The sequence below is a fragment of the Cetorhinus maximus genome, chromosome 21 (assembly GCF_964194155.1).
Source record: "Cetorhinus maximus chromosome 21, sCetMax3.hap1.1, whole genome shotgun sequence".
Lineage (NCBI taxonomy): Eukaryota > Metazoa > Chordata > Chondrichthyes > Lamniformes > Cetorhinidae > Cetorhinus > Cetorhinus maximus.
In genome coordinates, this window is record NC_135899.1 from 65,926,862 (window position 1) to 65,952,090 (window position 25,229).

A 25,229-nucleotide genomic window follows, 5' to 3' on the forward strand; every position below is an offset into this window, starting at 1 on the left:
ACTGACCATCTTTAAATGCTTTTTAGGGGCATTGTGCAGAATCTTATTCAGCCCTTAAGTATCTGATACCAAACTTTTTATAGATTGCATGCTGTGGTTAGAAATAGCAATGCAGAGTATTTTTTTTACATCATGAATCAGAAAATACCTAGCCATCAGATTCTTAAAGAGCAGCTTAAAATATTATACTGCAACTGTCTGCCACTGCTTAAAATATCAAGCATTTATTTGCAGTACACATTGCACAATGAGACATCAAATACAGCAACTGTGGAAAAGCTTTAGTTTTTTTTATATAATTCCTGAGAAACATTTCCCAGAATCAGGGATTTCCAATTTTACTCTTTCTCAGTCCAGCTCATTTCCCCTGCATACAGTAAGATTTATAGATGAAGGAGAATTGCTCGAACAGAACCTTTTCCCAATTTGACCATTCTAATAGTATTTTATCATCCAATGATTTTCAATCCAACAGTAACCTTTATATTAAAAATACTTGTGTATATACATTTGCATCTTGTGGTAAATCGCTTTGAAATATTACCTTTAAAGATCGTTTTGTTGATGTGCAAAACAGATCAACTGTTCATGCAGACCAATATATATGATATATTGGCAATTTAGATCAAAAGAGTGCAGCTTGCTCTACCAGTTAGAATATGCAAATGACTGTTGTCAGTTCAGTGCCAAGGTTATAATGCAAGCCCTATTGACAAAAGTTGAAATCAGTATTAAAAACTAACCAGCTGCAGGTCCCGGCTTTTCATACATCTGGCGTGTATAACTTTTGCAGTCCATTTTTTATATCAGTAATCTCCGAATGCGAACATGAAGTCATGTCATGAAATGCATATAGATATAATGATGGTGGAAATTCTGTATTTTGGGTTCCCCTGAACACAAAAGAGAACTGTCTGTCTGGTTGTGGAATGTGGTGGAAGCAAGACTAGTTCTGACCTCATTGCTTCTGCACCTGGTGTTAAGTTGTTCCACGATACGTGGTGCACACAAGCAAACGAATTACTTTTTCCACAGTTGCTTTTAAAGTCTTAAAATAAGTTACCTCCTATTGAAACACATGGATTTGTTGCACTGGTTCTTTTAAAGCTACTTAGATTCCTGTATCTCAAATTCCATAAAAGTCTAAACCTCAAATCAGTAAACTTCAGTTTTGAGGCAGTCTGTCACTTTGAAATTTGGGGCCAGTTACTAACCAATTATAGAGCTGTATATGGTAACTCCAGATGTTCTGATGCAAGGTGTACTCTTGTTGACCTTTCCTAATGCCTTAGCATTAATGTGTTCTTCTGCATGACAGGCTCTCTACTCTCTTACAAATCCAATCTCCCCACCCCCTCCTGGTGGATTAAATTACTAACTGGCAGACGAAGAAGCAGTGCTGTGGCTTTCCAATTTCCATAGAACTCTTGAAAATTCTTGAACTCAGACATGGTTGATATGCAATGCTTATGAGCACTTGAAACTAGGGAGATAACTACTTCAGAACACAATAACTGTTACATTGCAGAGATTTATTTTTTCATGTCAAACCAGTAATAAGCATTGAAGGAGATTGGTAGTACAGAACTTGAGTATTGCTGAAAAAAGAGACTTTTTTGTCAAAGCTTTTTGTCTTGCACTCATCAGGACAATTTGCAAGAAAATACCAATGGGAAACAGCATATTGATACTGTATGAGAATACAGTGCTGATTGGTTGGCAAGTAGGCTCTGGTAGAGGTGTTGCCATGGAGAATGCACCAGTTGATGGCGACTGAGAGCTGCCAAGCATTGTTTGAAATTAAACCAGGCTGCTTAACTCTCATTGGTCAAGATATTACCCTGGGGAATGAACCAGCGAATGGATGTCACTTATTTTGTTTAGCTGAAACAGGCACAATGTGTGTACATGTTCTTTCTGTCTGCAAAGAACAGGGTCCTGTGTATTAGCATGTAGCCCCCAGTATACACTAATGTGCCACACTGTGAACCCGACTGGCAATCTTAAATTAGTTGTCAGCGTAATTCTTAGCACACTGAGGATTATTTAGCAAATGTCCAAGCCCGGAATCACATCTAGTGTTGGACAATGTGTATTGAGTTTTGCAAGCACAGGCTGGTTGGGTTCAGTCCATACGTTGCCTGCTGCAAACAGCGGAAGGGACATGCTGTTTGATATTATCCACCAGTCTTTGGGACTTACGGCCTATGTACCTAGCATCACACTGTCACTGATATTCATACACCATATTACTCATTTGTGTGATCGGCAGAATGACTTTTTGGCTTGATGGCAGCATCCTGTTAGAGGCGAATACCATTCGTGTTGCTTCTGCATAGTGGCAGTGTGAAACAGCTAGCTTCACCTGTTGCTCAAATTTTAATTTTAAAATTAGTCCACTTGCCAACCAATCGGCACTCTCTGCTCATACAGTATAAATATCTTGTTTCCCAAGACGTTGGTATTTTCTTGTAAATTGTCCTGATGAGTGCAAGATGAAAAGCTTTGACAAAAAAAGTCTCTCTTTTACAGAAATACACAATGAAAGTACCAAATGGTATTGTTATAAATTAAGTTAAAAATGCATTATTTCCTTAGTTAAAAGGATGAAAACCGCACTGACTGTTGGTTATATGTCCCATTAAATGGTAACCTTGGAGGGGCTTAATGAAGAGTTTTTTTTTCTTTTTCCGTATTTCCAAAAAGCCTAGTAGATATTATGGTATTTTTAGTTTAATTTAGAAAGGTCCTTTATAAAATCTTGTACAGTAAAATATTATCAAAGGTTTAGCTGCAGTTCATCCTATAGCTTCATGGACGAATACATCATTCAGTCTAGTACTTAACCATACAGATCAGCAAGTGCCTAGATCAGTTCCCGGTCTGTGCTCAATTAATTCATTTTAGCAGGGCAACACTTAGCCTTAGTACCTTTGGAAGCTAAATGTTTACCACATATCTCACAACTGTACTAATCACTATCCAGTGATGAATGGTGGTTAAGTATGGAGTAATAAGGACTGTAGTATATGTAGAGCTGCAAAAAGAGCCAGGAGAAAAGGGGAAGGTGTTAGAAAGGAAATTAGAATACATCAAAATATTTGGCATAAAGTGAACAGCCCAAATCTAATTTTAGGCAGAGATGCAATCAATAAAATAAAAATACAAGCTTCTGCAATGTAACTTCTGAAAGATCTTTATATTTGAAGTATCAGATTTATTTACCTATTGATATAAATTAATTTCTCCAAGAATGTAATAATCTAACTTCATTTAGCAAGATGAATCAAATATTTGAATGTGATACATCAGCCTTTTGGCTGAATGTACCTGGTTAGGAGATTGTAGCTTCAAGTCAAATGGCCGGCCGCCAGCTTTGTTTTTGTGAAATCTTGGCTAGGCTGCTAAGTAAAAGCGCCTGGTAACATGGAACTTATCCACAAAAGTGGAGGACAAAACGGATGCCTCTCAAGTTTGCTCAGCACCTGTGGAGAAGTCAAAAATCTAAACTGACCATTCAAGTCCATTACCAGTTTTGTGCAAGTAAGAGATCATTGGTGGCAGGAGAACGAGATGGGGAAAGTAAGCCACAATGTCTTAGCAGAGATAGATTAATAGAACCAACAGCTAATCAATATTATTTTGTATCATTTGCTGTCCCTGATCTATTGAGTAAGGCAATACATTATTTTGGAGTGAAAGTGTGGAATTCTTCACATTTGTAAGTACTATAGTTTACAGCTGATATTACTGGAGGCAGTTCTGTGTTTTTCTTGTACTTCAACAAATTTGAGTTGCAATACAATGGCAGGAGAATTTAATATTTTTCCAGTTCTGAAGAAGTCATATTCTACTCAAAGCATTAACCCTGTTTCCCTCTCCACAGATGCTGCCTGTTGTGCTGGGTATTTCCAGAACTTTGATTTTATTTTAGATATCCAGCATGCACAGTGTTTTGCTTTTATTAACATTTTTCCACTTTGTGCACTAATTGTCCTAGTAAACCAGTTCAGGTACAGTGCAGTTAAGTACAGAGAGTTACCTATATTCTGCCTCCAACAATTTTGCCTAAACATTTGACTTTGATGAGCATATTTGCTGCATCTCTGTAAATTCTTGCATTTCCCACATTAGCCATCCTTATAGTCTCTAGGTGTGAGATTGCCAATGTTGTACAACCTGAATCTATGAGGACCTGAATGGAGACCTTGACTCATTGTTTATATGACTAAAACAAATCAATGATATTTTCCTCCTAACTTGGGGCATATTCAAACTAAATCCCAAATATAAAGGGACAGTGTGGTGGTAATCCACTTTGTCCTCTAGTTCCCTATATTTCTAATTTTATTCTGTTTGCACTACTGCAGACATTTATGAAAACAGAGATGAAAGATTTTCAGAGCTTTGAAATGATAATCTTCTTTGATTAGGGCACCAATAAGACACCTTTTATAAAAGGCAAGCAGTTCTTTTAAATTTGTATTTTTTAATCTCCTGGTCAAATTTAATCGATGTAAATCTGAAGTGAACCAAAATTGAAAAGACACCAATTAAAAAAAAACAAAGATTCAAAGTGCAATAAAAGAAAAATGAGATTTGAAGAAATAATTTAGATAGATTTAAGAAAATTAGCACTTTTCTTGTGACTGAAATATCTGGACAGTTGACTGAAATGGGGACTATTTTCCATGTGTTCTGAGCCAGAAACATACTAAAATAATTTTGAACTATTGTACTGCATAATTCATAACATATCTAGGATGTCACAAAACCAACTTATGTGTCCTTTTGTGGTCTGGAAAGAAAGAACCACTTAGGTACAAGTCTCCACTTATATAGAATTGCATAGAAATAGGCCATTTGTCCCAACTAATCTGGTCTGTTGCATATAACTCCACACAAGTCATCTCCCATTCTATCTACCTCATCCGAGCCTTTCAGCATATTTTTATATTCCCTTTTCTCTCACATACTTGTTTAGTTTCCTTTTTGGAAAGCATCTAAGCTTTTTACTTCAACCACCTTTCCTTGGAAATTTAACCTTCTTTCCCCCATTGGATTCAATAGTAACAATCTTGTATTTCTGGCCTAAAAGCAAAATACTGCAGATGCTAGAAATCTGAAATAACAGAAAATGTTGGAAAATCTCAGCAGGTCTGGCAGCATCTGTGAAGAGCGAAACAGAGTTAGCATTTCGAGTCCATATGACTCCTCTTCAGAGCTGAAGAAGAGTGCTGGAGATACTCAGGTTAGGCAGAATCTACAGAGAGAGAAACAAAGCGTACATTTCAAGTTGATGACCCTTCATAAGATCTGACTTTTCCCATCTACCATGTCCAACCCAGCAATAATTTTTAAGACCTCTAGCAAGTCGTCTCTTTTCAAAAGTAAAAAAAACCCAGCCTATTTCATCTTCCCAATTATCTGCAATCTCTCGGTTTTGGTATTGTTTTTGTAAATCTTCTTGCGCTTTCTCCATTGCCAGTATTCCTCTTTGTAGTATAGAGACCATAACTATGCCCAGTACAAAAGTTGTAAAAAGCACTGCACTGGAAGTTGCCTGCTGAGAGAACTTAGGCGTAACAACCTGAGGGTTACATTTGTAATTCCTATTTTGATCCTCTGATTAATATAGATCAGGGTTGTCCAACATACAGTCCATGGGCCATAATCCAGCCCACTATGCTTCCTTATTCAGCCTGTGGACTCACTGTTCAAAATACAGGTAAGTGGAAGTGACAGACCTGCAATGAGCTGCTCCTCCAATCACAGGATGTTTCTTTCCCATGTTTGCTGCTGATAGGCTCACCTGCGCAGGAGAGAAACAATCTGTGACTGGAGAAGCAGCGTGAAGGTGAGTGGCCATGGTGCATCCTCCCTCTCTCACCCTCCAGCGCAGGCACTGACCCCCTAAAGGAGAAGAGGGTCAAGATGGCAGAGCGGGCCAGTGAGGCCACAAGGAACAGCAGTCGTAGCAATAGCACCCACCACCTCTCCCCCTCCCTTGAGGCAACTGGAGTCTCAGATAGGATGGAGTGAGGATGCGCGTGTTGGCGCCATAACAGCTGTCTCAAATTGCTATTCGGTGGTAAAATGTCCAAACTTTGCAGGCCTGAATGGGGAGTGTGCGAGTGAGTCTGTGTGAGGGTACTAGCGAGTCTGAGTTAGAACGCTGAGACTGGGAGTGAGCTGGACACACACTTCAATGCTCCCCCCTCCTCCCACCACCTTCTCCCTCCCAAAATACCTATCCACAAAGCAGGCCAGGAGAGGAGGAAAACCCAGGCTGAAAGGGAACCCACTTCCAACCCTGATTTCATATGAATTCTGTCAAGGCCAGCTTGAAGTGTGCGCCACCAGAGGCAAACGCAAGGTCAGTGTTCGTTAATCTGATCTCCTTAGCTCGGCCCCAGTTCCCCACCCCTTCCCTGGTGACAAGGTCTTCGGGCCTATTCTGTCTCCCTAGCTCTGCTTCTTAAACGAAAAGGCAAAAAAAGTTCTATTGGCTAGCTTTGCTGCTTGATGCTTTTTCATGGTCATTTTTATTAATTAATTTGTTTAAATTATCATTTTATTACTTTGACATTGATTTATGTTTAAATTTATGTTTAATAAGCCAAATTTTATTTTTCTGAAATTTACTCATCGATCCCTTGAGTGAGAAAAATTGAAATGTGACCCCTCACATTCCCCAGTGTATTGTTTTACAGCACGGTCAAAAAGCTTGTGAAAGTACAGCTATTATTATGATAGCTTGTGGGCAACCCTGATATAGATGAACATTTTGGAGTCTGAAAATGCCTGTAAAAAGGATGATGCACAAAATATTTTCACCTGAAAAATGACTTTAGTGCTGTACTGACCTACTTGTAAAGGATTGATTGTACTGGAAATTAGAAGAAACAATGGTCCACATAAGTGACTTGAAACCACAGTGTGTTCATTTGCTGTAAAAATGTTTTAGCTGCTTTAACTGTGAGCATTGAACATTTGTTTCTACCCTTCCAAAGCTCTGCTTTGAAAAAAATACTTCAAATCAAATGAGCTTTTGAGAAAATAAAGAATATATTGTGAATTATAATAATGCTATTTCAGGAACTCAAGTACAAGCTATTATAATAATCTAAGTTTCCACTGTACTTTCACAAGCTTTTTGACCGTGCTGTAAAACAATACACTGGGGAATGTTTTCTTAAACTGGTGGGCTGATGGCCGTTTACCCTATCCATTACTGTGGTTGTATCATTGTGACTGGATGAGAGCAGCAAAACAAGGAAACTAAGGGGGCAGGGATTGGAGAGGCAGTCAATACATGACAAAACAGAAAAGGAATTTTGAGTCTAATGTAGTATTTCCGTATCAAGATTATGCTGAAAAAGGCATTTTTTTCCCCGAGAAGGTCTTGCATTCCATTGGCTGATCTGATGTTGAGTAGAAATGTTTTGCATTGCACACGGTTTATTTTAGTTCTTAATTATAGAGACTCTGTTTTGTAGAATTCGAGTCATCTTGTCAAATCAAATGACATTAATGCTAGAAAATCCTATGTAGACCAACATAATTTTGGTGAGATTATTTAACTGTTAGAAGTGTAGAATTTTGTAAATTAAAAAAGCTCTGATCTACGAAATTGGAAAATTTGAAGTTTTAAGATCTAGAATATTTACTTTGATTTTAGTTTTGCCTATGAAGTAAAAGCAAGCAGCTTGTGCCTTTTTAAATGCTAAATTAAATTATTTGTTAATTCTTAGATATGTATTTTAGTGTTTTTATCATTCGGAGAGCCGGTGCAAACACGATGGGCCGAATGGCCTCCTTCCTCGCTGTAACAATTCTGTGATCGTAGATCAACGTTATTTTGATTTGGAGTAACAGACTGGCTGCAGAGCTGACGGAATTTCCTGTTTGAGAAATACGTTTTGTTGAGAAAGTTGCGGAAGAAACACAGTCAAATTATTAATTGGGAAATTTGAAAGCCTTGCTTTATGCTGCAGCACATTTTACACAGCATCTATATATCGTATGCAAACTACCGCACAAACCGAGACAAACAGCCACTAAAGAGTCAACTTTTTCAGAAGTTGCAGCTTGACCACATGGGGCTGAAACGTAAGAAGGGAAGGGGAGAGTGCACAAGGTCGAAACTTCGGCAGTATTCACAATGTAGGACTGGCGGTGAAAATAGGATTACAGCAGATGCTACTCAGAGTATGTGTGTGAGAGGGAGAAAACGAGCGAGCAAAAAAGGGCGTTTCTTTGTCCGTGCAGCAGGGAGACACTGAAGTCCGTTGAGAGAAAAAAATGCACTGGAAACTGTTTGCCTACTGTACTGTTTAAGATACTGTAGCAGTTTAACAATCAAATTTTTTAAAAGTAAGTGTTTAAAACTATTTTTTAACCTCCTGTCTAAGTTCTCGAAAGTTGATAAGGCTGCTACGGGATTCTTTTTGGCTGTGAAAGCGTAACGGCATCTAATTAGCCACAGAAACTGACGTAGGCTATGGGATTAATCACAGCAGCTTCACATTGCCCATGAGCAAACCAATCCTGCTAACTTTGTTTAAACAACCCATGCTAAGGAAGAGCTGGCTTGTGAGAAGCTGATTTTTTGGAAAGGCTGTACAGAACGCGGAAGCTCACAAAACCCTTTTGTTCAAGAGTAAAAGTTTGTCTTGCAGTATGTGACAGCTGGACACAACGCTTTTAAGAACTGGGAAGAAAATTAACTTTGTTTGGCTTGCATCTCAGTCTGGTTGTTACAGTTCACAAACCAGAGGAAAAAGAAAAGGTTTTTGCCAACTGATATGGGGGAAAAGCACCTGGACTAAAGCAGGAATAGATAAATAAGCAAGCCTTGCTGAATTAGGAGCTGACAACTCTTGGCACCAGTGTGTTTCATGCTGGAGTTATTTTTGCTCTCTATGCTCTTCACTGGATAAATAGTGTAAACTAGACACTGACTGGAATTGTAGAATCATGACAAAATGGTTTAATAACATCAACCTGCAAATGACTGATTTCTAAGTAATAACCTAACATCATTCCTTTTTTTAAAAAAATCATCTGGAAACCTTTAGTCATTGTTCTGAAGTTGTACCGTTTTTAAAAATGCCATGATGTTGCTAAGAAAGGAAACAGCTGAAGCTCCACTGATTGAAGAACTTCCTGTCTTTGAATCTGCCGGAATATCCGCTGAGAGTCACTTTTCAAAAGAAAACATGCCAGTTTTCAAGGACTGCCTCTCCTGCAGCAGCCGGGTACTTGGGCATTGTAGTTTGTGGTTAAAATGAAAGGAATTTACAGAGTTGGACTACAGCATACGAAAGGCCTTATTTTTATCAACCAAGATGCATATGAACAGAAGACCAGAGAGGATCTGAATTGATTGCACAAATGTAGATGAGATTTTACTGATCGGATGTGCTTCATTTATATGTGACAAGTGAGTAATATGCTGTTGGAACATCTACATATTAGAGACTGCTGATTGAATTAAAATTCAGAAACCCGTTTCTCTGTTGGATTTGAAGTGCAAGTCACTAAGTGCTGAAAATTTTATCAATTTTTCTTGTGGGTTACTTAAATCACTGGAATTATGGGGAAGCCACTCAGCAGGCCAGACTGTTTACGACGCAATAATCCCACCTGTTTAGGAAAAAGTGAAGAAGATGATATATACATTGAAGATTGCTACATTCCACAAAGATCCATATATGACACTATGAGAATTAATGAACAGATAGATCTAGGATCGAAGACTAACCAGCCATCAAGAAGTTTTGCTGATCACACACACTCAGTAAGCCAGAGAGCTGTAGAGACTAGTACTTTATCAAGTAATGGAACTCCTACCACATCCAGTGTATTTGAAACAAGAACTAGTTCTGAAAGTAAAAAATTAGATGAAAGAGTCATATTTGATGCATTAAAGCTGAGCAGTGATGTGATTCGGTCCTCTGGCCCACCAAAGAGGAGACCTCATGTGGAGAGGAAAGAGAATATTAACAGGAGATCATGGAAGGCTTTCCTGCCACCAAACTTTCCAGACTTCTCAGAAAGAACTGAAATTCCAGCAAATGAGCCTGCAGGCAGTGCAAATTTAAATAAAGAGAAAAGACATTCTAGCCACTTCCCTGTTGAAATTCCTAATCTCTCTCCTGAAAAAGAATTGATCATAGTTAAATCGGCATTAGAAAATGAAAAAAAATCCACATTTCAGCAAGGAGCAGAAAGTAAATTGAAAGATGCTGCAGTATTGTCTCAAAGTTCAGAAAGTGAATGTGCTCCATTACTGGAATACAAGGATGTACCTGTGATGATAAAACATTTACCAGAGAATCATGCAGGTGTATCTGCAACATGGCCAAGAGCCTTCAGGGCTAAGGGAACATTAGAGGATGCCTCGTTTATGCATAGAAGAGCATATGAAATAGCACAGGAAGGGAAAACTATATATGCAACATCAATAGCATGTGGAGGTACTTCTGATTTGGGTGCAGGCAAACTAGACACTGATATGTATAATGTGCAGGAGGTTATGGCTGAATTTGAAGAACAGGATTATGACATGGACCTCAAAAGCCATGTTAATCCTGAAACTGAGGAGCAATGTGAAGATGAAAAAATATTGTTTGATTCACAATTTCTGAGTGAAGAATCAGCACTTCATCAGCTAGATGCCATAATCCAGGAAAGTACGGAGGGAGATACGGATTCACTGTTGCAATTCGAACAAGAGGAGCGGCGATTAACTGAAAACAAAGAATATCTCAGTGAAGAATCAGCTCTTCAACAGTTAGATGCTGCAATCATGAAAATCACAGAGGAAAGTACAGAGTCTCTGTTAAGATTTGAAGAGCCAATACTGATTGATGACAAAGGACTTGGTCAAAAATCAGCATTTCAACAACTAGATGCTGTAATGGAAATCACAGAGGGTGATACAGACTCTCTGCTACAATTTGAAGAAGAAGAGAGAAACCTGTTTGAAGACAAAGTTTTTAATGAGCAATCAGCAGTTGAGCAACTGGATGCTGAAACCTTTGAAAGCACAGAGGGAGATACAGAGTCCCTGCTACAATTTGAAGAAGAGGAACGAAGCCTGTTTGAAGGCAGACAAGTTTTTAATGAGCAATCAGCAGTTCAGCAGCTGGATTCTGAAATCTTGGAAAGCACAGTAGGTGATACGGACTCTCTGCTACAATTTGAAGAGGAGGAGAGATGCTTGGTCGAAGACAGAGAAGTTCTTGATGAAGAATCAGCACTCCAGCAATTAGATGCTGTTATCCAGGAAAGTACAGAGGGTGATATGGACTCTCTGCTACAATTTGAAGAGGAGGAGAGATACTTGATCGAAGACAGAGAAGTTCTTGATGAAGAATCAGCACTCCAGCAGTTAGATGCTGTAATCCAGGAAAGTACAGAGGGCAATGTGGACTCTCTGCTACAATTTGAAGAGGAGGAGAGATGGTTGATCAAAGACAGAGAAGTTCTTGATGAAGAATCAGCACTCCAGCAGTTAGATGCTATAATCCAGGAAAGCACAGAGGGTGATATGGACTCTCTGCTACAATTTGAAGAGGAGGAGAGATGCTTGATCAAAGACAGAGAAGTTCTTGATGAAGAATCAGCACTCCAGCAGTTAGATGCTATAACCCAGGAAAGCACAGAGGGTGATATGGACTCTCTGCTACAATTTGAAGAGGAGGAGAGATGCTTGATCAAAGACAGAGAAGTTCTTGATGAAGAATCAGCACTCCAGCAGTTAGATGCTATAATCCAGGAAACACAGGGAGACACGGACTCTCTGCTACACTTTGAAGAGGAGGAGAGATGCTTGATCGAAGACAGAGAAGTTCTTGATGAAGAATCAGTACTCCAGCAGTTAGATGCTGTAATCTTAGAAAGCACAGAAGGCAACGCAAATTCTTTGTTGAGCTTTGAAGCAGAAGAAAACCAATTTTTGGATGACAATGAAATAATGGAATCTGATGTGTTAATAGAAGAGGAAGAAAACCTTATAGATATCCAGAAATTAGGCTCTGCAATTAGAAAGTGTTTTGAAGAGTTAGACAGTAAACCACAAAGCAACAAAAAAGCCATGAAGAGATTGACTGCAACTGAGCAGAAATCAACTAAGACAGATTGGAAAAGTAACATTAATCAGAAAGAGAAATCTGAGTGCACCTTTGAATCTGAAGTACAGCAGTCAGATATAAATATGAACACCACTGGACCAGAGGAGGGTGAAGTACATCAGGGTGATGTCTGTCAGAAAGAGATTACAGCAGTGTTCAAGGAGGATGGTAATATAAAATTCAGTCATAGTCTCTGGAAGGAAATTTTGGTTGATGCAGAAGAGGTGCTAGTCAATTCAGAGGAAATCTCTAATTGTGATAAAGAAATCACTGTTGTGTTTGAAACAAGGGTTACAGGTACTGAATCTGAAGCTTTAATCAAGGAATGTGGAATCCACAACGCTGTCGTAAAAACAGATGGACAAAAAAAGTCTGTTCAGTTAGTAGAAACACCTGTTCCTACAGATTCGTCCATACCATCAGGTATCAATCTCAATTGCTGTGCTCAGGAAGTAGTAATTTTGCCTAATGTGCAGAAGAACAAGGAAATGTGGGCAAACTCTGTGCAATTAAATGAACATGATATAATTGAATATCCTTCAACAGATTCTACTGTAGCATCATTTCTGGACCTCTCATATTGTGCTCTGGAGATGACAATGTTGCCCAGTGAGGGGGAGACCAAGGGTATGCAGACAGCCTTCGTACAATTAGAAGAATGTGAATTAGCTGTTGAATGTCCTTCTACAAATTCTCCTTTAGAACCCAGTGAAGATCTATCAAACTATAGTCAGGAAGTATCAGCATTTCCTAGTGTGCTTGATGTAGGCTCTGGTGTGGAGAAATTCCCTGGTGGCTATGATGAAGAGCAGCAGGGCCTTAATTCAGATGGAGAAAGTAGGCAGTGTATTGAATTTGAAGTACAAGAAACCGACGTTCAATTAGAGTCATCAAACTTGGAACTGGAATCTGAAGCAACTGAGATTCAAATTCTTCACACTGATGGTTGCACTGCTATTCAGTTCAATGAGCAGAAAAGTTTGTTAGATTTGGATGAAATAAAATGGTCAGAAAGTTTAGATGCATTTGCTTCAGACGCCACGGACATACGTAGCTCTGAACAACAGTTTGAAAGTGATCCTCCAAAAGTAGATTTTGAGTCTGATGTGATGGTGCAAAACAGTAAATGTTCCAGTGAAGTACAGTTGTTTGAAATGGATACTGAGCAGCTACTTGAAGCAATTGTGTTTCTCTTCCAATCTGATGAAGAAGTGGACATTAATGAAGCAACTGTGACAACACAAGCAACTGCAGCTGAAAGTAGGGAAACAGACCTGAAAGCAGATGTGTGGGAAAATATTTCTCGTTCATGCCTTGAGGATGACTTTATTGAAGCTGGAATGCTAGAGTATTTATTTGAGTTAGAATTGCAGGAAGAATCCAATGACTCTAATCCAAGGGCACTGACCTTGGAGCCAGGTTCACTCAATATAATTTTAGACACCGAAGCAGAGGAATTCACTGTGGAACCAAATGAAGTTGGTTTCTCTGTTTTAAGTGAAGAGTTGGATACAGATATTGAGGTATTTATATTTCTGTCTGATGTTTAAAATTACCCGTTTTCCTGGCAAAATTAGTGATGAGCATTGCATGAAAGCATATGAAACTACTTATTTCTATAATTAAAAATTTAAAACTTTCATTTTTGGGGCATATTCAAATACATCTACAAGTCTGTAACAGAGATTTAAGTTAACTGATAAATCATCACACGATTAAAACTTATGAATCATTTCCTGCCAAAAAAAGTCAGTTAAATGCATTGTTCGTGAAATGTATTTATTATAATGTGATTGGAGCAAAAGCTTTCTTAAGAATGTGAGACCCGAGCAGCTGTAGTGCTCTCACTATGGCCTGATGCTCATCTAACTTGCCTAGATCAAAGATTTTGACTATGTAATCAAAGCATTGCATACAAAATTTCAGAAATATAACTTAAAAATTAAAAATAAAATATGCACAAAAATGCAGTATTGACTAACACTAATTTATCTCTTAGTGCCAGAGCACTAAAATGGAGATCATTTAGATTCCTATTGTGAAAGGATTTTGAATTCAGTAACTGGACAACCAACAAGTTCAAGTATCAGATTCCCAAGTAGATTGGTTCAGTTAGAATCTGTAAATCAGCTGACTTTCAAACTATGCCACCTTTATTGAATAAATCTGGTTGCATCTAAGGATGTTAAATGAAACACAAGTATAACTCGTTGTTGCAGAGTAGCATTGTTGGCAGCTGTTCAGTAGTCTGTGGCCAAAGCCATTCCACTATCCTGGCAGAACAGAAGTTTCAAAATTCCAACAATAAAATTAAATATAAAAATGGTGCCTGTAAAAATTATATCTAGATTAATGCTCAAATTCATATTCTTGCTCAATTGTCAGAGGGAGGAGCTTTGGGTAATCTCAGATCACTATAAACAATGCATATGCACCAAAAGCTTCAAAAGAAGAAATATCAATGTATGAATATATTACACAAATGGCCACAAATATGCAGAGCCACAAGCATTGTAGTGGTCCGTTATTTCAACTTTTGATATAAAAAGTTGTTATACCGTGAAAGCGATACCAGCTTCACTGAGTATCGCTGCTGAATAGTACTTGGACCCAGAGCGCTTGCACATGACTTGCCTTCTTCTGGACAGCAAACACTGGACAATTTCGCCTAACCACGTTTCATCTGAACCAGCAAGTTTGTTCTTCTGGGGACATAATGTCAGAACCTTTTGTGTATTAGGATACCCCTCATTTCCACACAATGCATTTTCCCTGAGAGAGTAGGGAAATGGATTGTTCTCCATTCTGTGTCAAAACTGTCATTTAAATGGACTATAAAATGTGTGTGGGATTGTGGAAGGGAGAAGGGAGAAAAGAATGGCAGATCATTCTTCTCACCTCCATCAATGACCCAACTCAAAATCAGGAACCCCTATCCAGGGAACTGACATTGTAATATTTTTTTCTTGATACAGCACTATTGTGCCTTCATTTCAGTAGATGTTAAGATTCTTCTATTTTTTATTCACATATGTTTTTAAATATGTTCAGGAGATCTCCGTGTTGTACGTGAATTGAGAATTCTTGTTTCAAATGAATAGTAAGTAGTGATTATTCCAATCTTTCTAGAAATTGAGTTGTTATGGTCAATTGCTAGAAATCGTATTGTGTAATTATATAGTTGCATTGAACTTAGTTACACAAATGTTCACAAACCTGACAGTTCAGCATATTTGATATTTTTACATGCTTGTGTAGCACTTATTCCACAACTTTTCAGTCACGTGGGATAATGCTTAGCAACAGATACGCATAGGTGTTCATGATATCACTGTTAGATTTTGTGAAAATGGTTACCCAGCTGAACATAGACACCACTGAAAATTACATTTCTAGTGTTTACAAACTTTATTGCTTTAAAATCATAACTGCAGTACTAAATTTTTGTCTGCAGCCCATTTGTGTTCTGAATTAGCAGGAAAATCTTACCTTGATCAGTTTCCAACAACCCCTTGCTGACTGACTGGTGGATCTATAGTGTTTTTTTAATCTGAGATTACAGCTGCATGCTCCTCGTAACAGACAAAAACATAGCACAAGCCAGATCCTCCTCCATTGCTGACCTTGGTTTAAAAGGATGTCATTTAGAACTGCCGCCAACTCGATTTGTTTGTAACATTCTTAGCCGTCTTAATGCAGTAATAGGACTAAATCTCAACAATTATGTTTGAATCACCTTCTGTAATAGTTTAACCTGATGGTATTGAAACTGGAACCTGATTATCTGATTTCATTGCTTGGACTTCGATATGTGCATGCAGGCAGACATTAAAATTCTCCTAAAAAAAAACTCCTGGTTTTCTTATAAAAAGAATTAAGTTTTTTTTATTCGTTCACCAGATATAGGTATATGTAGTAAGATTGACATTTATTACCTATCCCGAGTTGCCCTGAAAAGGATGCCTTCGTGAACTGCTGCAGTCTGGGTGCAGGCGCACCAAGAATGCTATTAGATAGGGTGTTTCAGGATTTTGTCTCAGCAACAATAAAGGAACAGGGATATATGCCCCCATCAGGATGGTGTATGACTGGGAGGTATAGGTGTTCCCATGCACTTATTGCCATTGTCCCTCTAGTTAGCGGAGGTTGAGTTTGGGCGATGTTGCCAAAGAGGCCTTGGCAAGTTTTTGCAGTATAGATAGTACATGCTACTGCCGATGTACACTGATGGTGGATGGCATGGATGTTTAGGCTAGTAAATGAGGTGCTGATGAAGCAGACTGCTTTGCCCTGAATTGAGTTAAGCTTCTTGAGAGTTGTTGCATTTGCACCATCCAGGCAAATTGGAGAGTTTTCTATCACACTCCTGACTTGTGCCTTATTTGTGGCAAAGAGGCTTTAGCAAGTCAGGAGATGAATCACCTGCTGCAGAATACCCAGCATCTGATTGGCTGTGGCAGGCATTGCACTTTGTGTGGCTGATCCTGTGGATTTTCTGGTTAATAATGACCTCTCTGCACCCTGCCAGGGGATGTTGGTCAAGACACTTAGATCCTCTCAAAACAGGTTTTTATTCTTTATTAAGTTATTACAAGGTACGCATTGCTGTTATGCAAAAGACTGATGTGTGGGGACCAACATCAATGATGTAACATTTCAAATCACAATGATTCACTGCCCAAACAGGAAGTTCCCAATGGTCCATGCCATTTAAGGTTGGGAGGAAAAGCAATTCTCAACAGTTGTTACTCTTGCAATGGTTACAAATTCCTTAACCCTTTCATCTAATTTTTTTTTCTCCTTTCCATCTTTTAAGTTGCTTTCTCCTTGCTAATACATTATCTCTTTAGGATGGTGTGGACTGTGAAAGCATCCTTGCTCTTCGTCCCTCAAACTCCTTTAATGCGCAAAGGCTATTTCCACTTAACTCAATTATCACTCACATGCCATTGAATTACTTCTTGGTTGATTGTTTTCTCTATCATCAGCTGCACTGTGTATTTTAAACTGTCTACATTGCATGAAAAGCATGATTTTGAAATCAAATCTCCTGGCATTAGAAAATTGCACTTATTAACTGTGATTTTACTATTGCCTGTTGTAGATGACTAATAGCATTGTTAGCTAAGCCCTTGGGTTTTCTTTCTTCTGTTTTTTACTTTCAAAATGCACTGCATTTATTATTGTAAAAGTTGTTGGAACATTTGCCAGCATTGGTCATTTATTTGATCAAGTACAATTTTACAAAAGCACTGTTGCTCAAGATTCTTCCCTGGATCTCTAAAATCAATGGAATGCAAAATGGACAACAAAGAATCAGCAAATCATTTTGCATTCTGCCTGAATTGTTTTTCACTTGACTGTTGGAAAATAGGTTGCCAGTCCACTGTTGTTATTTTACTCTACTGTCCAAGATGAATTTAGAAAGTAGTGATTTGTCAATAACCTGAACCTTCTCTGCTGCCCATTTCCTCATTATGGGGTGGGAAAATCATTTAAAATGTCTGGTCTCAGAGTTGGCTTACCACACCAAAACGCTAAAATTAAGGATTGTTCCTTGGCATTCGTAATTGAAGCTGTTAACGAGTTTTTCTGTCATTGGACAATAGATAAAAGAAAAGGAAAATAATAAAGGGAAGACTTTTGATTTTAAAGAAATGAAATTCATTCTTGGGCACTTGTTTTTCTTATGCTTTGCAAATCAGTCTATGGAGCCAGGTGACACATACTACACAACAATTAGGGAAGATTCACAACCCTGTTAGACCACTATGTTCACACAAATAGACTTTCCAATTAATGTTTGCAAATTGTTTAACCAGCAGTGGGAATATCTAAAAATGCAACAATTTGTAATTTTTCAACTGCACATCATGCTCCATTTTGCCTCTGGGCCTAGAATTGTATGATCCATTGTCAAACAATCTCTCTCATGGAGTAGCCATTTCTTTTACGTCTTTCTTCTGTTCCATGGTATCCCAAGTGTGCACCTAAACTGAGCAAAGCAATCTCATGAGTGTGTTTTAAGCTACTTGTTTTAAATGAAAGAAGTATGATTTCATGTGCAACTGACCCAAAACCCACTGCATCAGTGAGAATCCTCTTGGAACGGTTGGGTATCAGTATTTGTTTCTACCCCTCATTCCCAGGACCATGCAAATGAATCCTATGCTTGGGAAAATTTTGCCCAGTTTTTATCTCTTCTATGGACATAGTTTTTGGTGAACCAATGGCTTCATTTTCCTTACTGAATGAGTGGTAGCTTTTATCTACTGTGCTGCAAATAAACAAGCAAGGATTTTCTTGGAGAGTTGAAATTAGTTCACTTAGAATCTTGAGCAAAATAGAGAGAATTACTTAGGTACTTAGCTTCCTAAGTCAATATTTTACCGTTTGGATTTTCGCATTAAAAAATAAATGAGGCATAAAATTTCAAGTGGCCATGCTCCTTTAATTCTCTGACTACTGAACCTGTAATATGTATAGAATAGCATAACTCAAAAGTTGAAGAAAATGCTAGAAGGCATTTGCTTATATTCAGATGTCATAAGGCTAAGGAAGATTGTCCAATATTGGAAGCCAGTAGTGCCCTTTTAATTGACTCTGTCTAATAATGGTGAGTAAACAGATTTTTTTGTATTTCAGTAGGATTGTGATCTGAGGAGTTGAGAGAGTTTTGCTTTCATATAAACTACGATTCCATCTTTGGCTTGCATTGATCTTTGATAACAATTCTGGTAAAATACAAACCTTTTAAAACAAACATTACCCGGTTTTGTACCTTCGTGCTGTTTTTATATTTTGTACCTTAAACCTTAGCTTGTATCAGTACTGCATTCCAGATGTGTCTTTGTATATCTAATAAGTGATTTTAATTTTGTACTGACTTAAAATAGACATGCCATTACCCTCCCATTCCTATGCAAGATAGAATTATTGTGACCAGTATTGCAGACTGAATTGTTTCTCATTATTCTTTTGGTTTAGACATTCCAGAAAGTTCAGGTGGACCCCATCCAGTACAAACTTCAACAGGCTAATGGGGTGGGACAGGGTCTTATTCAGAGTGCTGCGAAGAATGCCAACACCCAAGGACTTGAACATGATCTGGATGAGACGAACACCAGATGGAACACACTCAATAAAAAGGTCAGTTCTTTCCAAGTATGAAAAAGGAACAAGTTTTTTTAGAGTTATAAGATTATTATTGAGGTTAAAGAAAGACCAGTTCAAAATTATAACTTTTAATATGCTTTGTGTATTCATACTTTGTTTAAACAATGACCAAAGAATAAAAAGTTCAACCCTTAAAATTGGGGTGCTGGGCTCCCAGCATAGCTCAATACTTTTGTCCAATGATTAGTCAAGTAAATGTTTTTTAAAATACTGCACTTATAGCTCCTTATGTTTCTCAAAGTACCTCAAAGCACTTCATAAACAATTAATCACTTTGACGTGCAATCAGTGTTTCTTTTGAATGAACACTGCAGCTATTTTGCACAGCCAACCAACAAAGGGATAGCTGCTAACTCTGTTTCTTCTAATAAACCAAACTAATATTTGCAGGCTGAAAGAATCCAAATTCAATCTACAGCCTGTGTGAAGAAGGTCATCTTAGCTAGGGCTGCATTAAAGCCCTTCCTCTGGCTTCCCCTTTGCCCCTCCCTGCTATCCCTACCTCTCATCCCCAAGGCTTCTCTGCCCTCCCCCACCCCACTCTGCTCTCCTTTCTTAATCGCTACTTCCTCTTTCACTACGCCCCCTTCCCTTCTAGGCTCGATTGTTTTTTTTTTAATTTTATTCTCCTCTACAATGCTCATATCTGGGGAGGGGAATCCTAAAATAGAATTGTTAAGATCATATTGTGCAGTAAGAAATGTTTTTTTCCAGGTGGCAGAACGTATATCCCAGTTACAAGAAGCGCTCTTGCACCGTGGAAAATTCCAGGATGCTTTGGAGCCTTTGTTGAGCTGGCTTACGGATACTGAAGAACTGATTGCCAATCAGAAACCTCCATCAGCAGAATACAAAGTGGTGAAGGCACAAATTCAAGAACAGAAGGTAACTTTCGCTGTCAGAGAGAGGGAGTAGATCTCGATTATTTTCAGTAAATGTGCTGGAGTGTTGGAAGTTTTTATTTTAATAGCCACATACTTAATGGGGGTAAAATTTGCAGCATGGAACAAACTTTTAGAATGCCGTGCTGTATTTTTTATTTTCAGTGTATGGACTACAAAGAGAGATTTGCTTCATTGCAAAGGTGAACAAACAGCCATCCACTGAATCTATGCCAAGTCTGAATAGCGAAAGTCACTATTCTCTCCAGTTCATTGGTAAAATAAAACTTGTTTCGGTGCCAGTTTTCTATAATTTCTTAAAGAGCACTGTCTTCATAATAAGGTGTTTGGCAAAGTATTTTTGGTTTTGCAGATATACAGTGTGAAGGCTTGAAATGCCCATCATGTTACTTGTATATAACATGACCCTGAGGAAAGTGGCACATTATTCATGTGCTTCTCCTACCTTAAAGCAAAGGAGAATTTGTGAAAAAATCTTTCTTGCAAACTATGGCTCTTTTTTTTAAAATGGACCATACCAATTCACTTGCTCTAAAAATTTTATTCAATTTAAAATTTTTCATTATCTGAGTGGCACAAGAAAATATGTGAACTACTAAAGAGCTGTGCAAATGGAACAGGAGAGCTTTAAATTGAAGTTGACTAATTTAATTAACTGACGAGCCTCAATCCCCAGGCAGTTCCAGGAACTATTGGTATAATGTTTGCATTTTGGACTCTGTACTGCAATTTCTTATTACTGAATTGCAGTCTTGATGTTGCTGTTGTAGTAATGGTTGTGAACCTCAAGTGGTTTCTGAATTATCTCCTGGGTTAGTGATTACCAGTGACATTTTTATACTTGCCTTCTTGCTTATTGTAACTTTTAGTCTTTTGCACGCTCTGAATAACATGAGCAGTTATGTTTTTATTGTATTTCCAAGAATATGCATTCAGATGTATTTTCTGAAGCGATTCTGCATTTTAATTTAATGGTACTTGTAGGAGTAAATTGACACATGACGGTTTCTTAGGATTTTTTTTAATTATTCATTCATGGGATGTGGGTGTCGCTGGCTAGGACAGCATTTATTACCCACCCCTAATTGCCCTTGTTCAAAGGCATTTAAGAGTCAATCACATTGCTGTGGGTCTGGAGTCACATGTAGGCCAGAGCAGGTTAGGACAGCAGATTTCCTTCCCTAAAGGGCATTAGTGAACCAGATGGGTTTTTACGACAATCGGCAATGGCTTCATGACTTTTAACTCCAGATTTTATTTTATTGAATTAAAATTACACCACCTACCATGGCGGGTTTTGAACCCAGGTCCCCATGGTGTTACCTTGGGTCACTGGATTTCTAGTCCAGCGACAATACCACTATGCCAGGATGTTCTGTTTTGTGCTGATATTAATGGAAGTTTATGCTTGAAGGAATTTGTTCTTGGTTACTGAATTCATATTGGCCAGGCAGCACTAATAGTGCCACTATTTCGAGCCACTGTTCTTTGCTGCTAATAGGAAGATTCTGATTACTGGCTTATTTTTCCTTTCTGTGGCTCACAAGTTTTGGACGTTTATATGATGTGTTTTGGTGGTAAATCGATTTATCAAGTTAGCATAATCTATGTCTCTAAGGCAGTGAAATATACAATATACTCTTGAACTCATTCAGTCCCGAATACTTAACTACCTGTGTAAACAAAACACTAAAAACATAGTCATTGTTTAGGCTATAATTGTAATGTTGTGGTTTTTAAAATGGCTTGACAATAGGGTTGATCTGATTTAGATGGTATCCATGTATTGTATGAGTCATTTCTAAAATGATTTTGGGAATTCTGCAAAAACTTTTTTATATACAGTATTGTTTTAAACTAGAATATTGCTAATTGTCTGCCCCTTTTATAGTGTGGATTAATTGATGTAGTACAGTAGAGTTAACAACATTCAGTTGCAAAATGAACTAACACATTAAAACTATTAACTTGTTTAGGTTTGGGGTGCAATGTCAAAAACTTATTCTCCTGTAAAGCCTTTGTTTCACTGTGTGAAGAGAATGTCTGATCTGCATTGTACTTGATGAGAAAGGACGGGTTTGTTTATGGATATCTTTGGAGTTAAGGCAGTGTGGTTCTAAGAAAATTGGAGTATAGAGACTACTAGAGTTACTGGAACAGGTTCAGTTGGATGAAGTTGCATTTGTCTCCCCATTGCTGGAAAAGCACAATTCTTGCCACAGGGATCACTGCTGGGGCCTCAACTATATACAATTAATATCAGTCACTTGGATGAAAGGACCAGATGTATGGTTGCTAAATTTGCTGTTCAACTGAAGATAGGTAGGAAAGTAAGTTGCAAAGAGGACATAAGGAGCCTGCAAAGGGACATAGGGTAAGTGAGTGGGCAAAAATTTGACAGATGGGGTATAATGTGGGAAAACGTGATCTTGTCCACTTTGGCAGGAACAATAAAAAAAAGCAGCATATTATTTAAATGGAGAGAGATTGCAGAACAGAGGGATCTGGGTGTCCTGGTACATGAATCATTAAGTTAATATGCAGATACAAGTTTTTATGAAGGCAAATGGAATGTTGTCGTTTATTGCAAGCAGAATGGAATATAAAAGTCAAGATGTTGTACAGGGTGTTGGTGAGACCACATCTGGAGTATTGTGTAAAGTTTTGGTCTCCTTATTTCAGAAAGGATATAAATGCGTTAGAAGCAGTTCAGAGAAGGTTCACTTGACTGATACCTGGGATGGGGGTGAGGATTATCTTACGAGGAAAGGTTGGACAGGCAGGGCCTGTACCTATTGGAGTTTAGAAGAATAAGAGGTGATCTATTGAAATATGTAAGATCAGAAGGGGAAAGACAGTTTAAAAATAAGGGGACTTCCGTTTAAGACTGAGATGAGAAGAAATTCTTTCCTCTCACGGTCATGAGTCTGTGGAACTCTGTTCCCTAGAGAGTTGTGGATTGAGGCAGAGTCATTGAATATTTTTAGGGCAGAGGTAGATAGATTCTTAACTAACAGGGAAGTTGAAGGGTATAGGATGTAAACGGAATGTGGAGTTGAGGCTACAACCAGATCACCCATGATCTTATTGAATGGCGGAGCAAGCTCGAGGGGCCGAGTTGCCTACTCCTACACCTTGTTCATATGTTGTGCATTCGAAAGAGCTGGGATGCCCTCGTGATACCCTGTAACGGGGTCAAATTTGTCTGTGTTAAGCACGCTTGGGAACTCAATGTTACATGAGATTGGGCTGAAAGGGAAACCAACTCAATGGAATCTACAGCAAGGAACAGATCTCTTTCCAAGCTGATAGTGTCGGCATGGCTTCTAACTCCTTCTGGCCTCTTTTGAGGGGTATGTTTTATTTAACTCCCATATTAATTTTTTGTCCATTCTCCCAGTGCAAAGAAAAGCACAAGGCAGGCCGAGCAGCTGTGTTGTATAATAAGAGATATTTTGCTTTATTGTTTCATGATATTATGGGATGGAAAACCTGTTATAGACCAAGGGCTTATTCTTCCTTAAAATGTACAAGCATTCAATAAAACTCCAGAAGAATAATAGCTGAACAGATGGAAAATGATTTTATAGTATCTTGCAAAGAATATGGAAAGTATAAAGGAGTTCAGAAATGCATATATATAGAACAGCCTCTCAGGGCAGTTGCTTTACCATTGTTGCACAAAAAAGTGAGATTTAAATGTAACGCCTCTTGCCAATTCTGCTTTTTTGTTGCCCAGCTCCTGCAAAGACTACTGGATGATCGCAAATCCACAGTGGAGATTATCAAGGCAGAAGGAGAGAGGATAGCAGAATCAGCAGAAACTGCCGAAAAAGAAAAGATCCAGAAACAACTGCAGAGTCTGGGGGAGAGATGGGATGGCTTGCTCAGCAAGGCTGCAGCAAGGTACAAGGTCTTTTCATATTCATGTGAGAAGAGAGAAGAAAACCATGTTTAGCTGTGTATGGAAATCGAGATTTTTTTTTAGAACAACATTGTAGAAACATTTCATTTTTCCAGAATTAAAAGTTCCCACCATAGCCATTCTTAGTCAGCCATGGAGAGTTTGAAGTTAGAACTGAGACAGATTGCATATCCCAGCTTTAATTTGATGGAGTGGTCCTTCAACTTATGGTGTAAATATCGTGTAAATGCTAAGCTTTCATATCAGTATCATAGGAGGATATAAAACAAACAACATTAAAATATTTGAGCAAGACTTTAATATTTCTTAAATTATTAGATTTCATTGCATAAATTGAAAGGAAAAATTTAGGAGCAGAAACTGTTTCAAAATTGTTGGTTTGATTATTTACATAAATGTAAAGAATACAGAAAATGCATAAAAAGCAGAGCATAAACTTGCTACATCTGAATTCAACAAAACCTTGAGATTTTACAAGGCTTTTTTTGAGTACTGTATATGAAATAATGGTGAGATTTTACTGCACCTAGTCACTGGAGAAAAGTTTTTATTTTAATGTCTATTGGGCTTGTAAACACTTGACTGCATTACCATTGTAGTAACTTCAGCAAACGTGCATGTACAACTGTGTAGGGAGTCACTCAACTGGATTTATAACAATTTAAAGCAAACCCAAATTAATAGTTTTACTCCATTTTAAGTCTATTGACCCTGTGTAGAGCGTATAGACATTGGAAGGAATACAAAATGGTCAGCTGTTTCTACTGAAAAAACACACTAGCTTGAAACCATTTCCTCACTTTTGTTCAGAAATTCTATTTAAAGTACAAGGGATGAGCATCAGATTTGGTATGAATCTAAATACATCCATTAAAAAAACAGACAGCTACATTGGCATTTGCAAAGGGATATATCTCTGCACAGATGTGAAGAAGGTAGATTTAAATAAGTGTCATTTTTTGTGATTTATGACTTCCTTTTCCCTAGAATTGAGTGAATTCTTCCAAATCCATGGCTATGTAGTGGGGGTTGTTGTATATTTGATCCCTGGCAGTACTAATACTAGACATGCATCTGAATTACTGG

The 25,229-nt window shown here is 38.1% G+C and overlaps 1 protein-coding gene across 4 annotated transcripts in view; it reads left to right on the forward strand.

Moving 5' to 3' along the window:
* LOC144695942 (microtubule-actin cross-linking factor 1-like) overlaps positions 1-25,229 on the forward strand; it is a 554,471-nt gene that overhangs the window by 433,708 nt on the left and 95,534 nt on the right. For all 4 annotated transcript variants that reach the window (XM_078567039.1, XM_078567041.1, XM_078567037.1 and 1 more), the window contains 3 exons: positions 19,128-19,289; positions 20,031-20,201; positions 23,958-24,124. In XM_078567039.1, the coding sequence (XP_078423165.1) occupies positions 19,128-19,289; positions 20,031-20,201; positions 23,958-24,124 (500 nt within the window). The remainder of the gene's footprint in view (positions 1-19,127; positions 19,290-20,030; positions 20,202-23,957; positions 24,125-25,229) is intronic.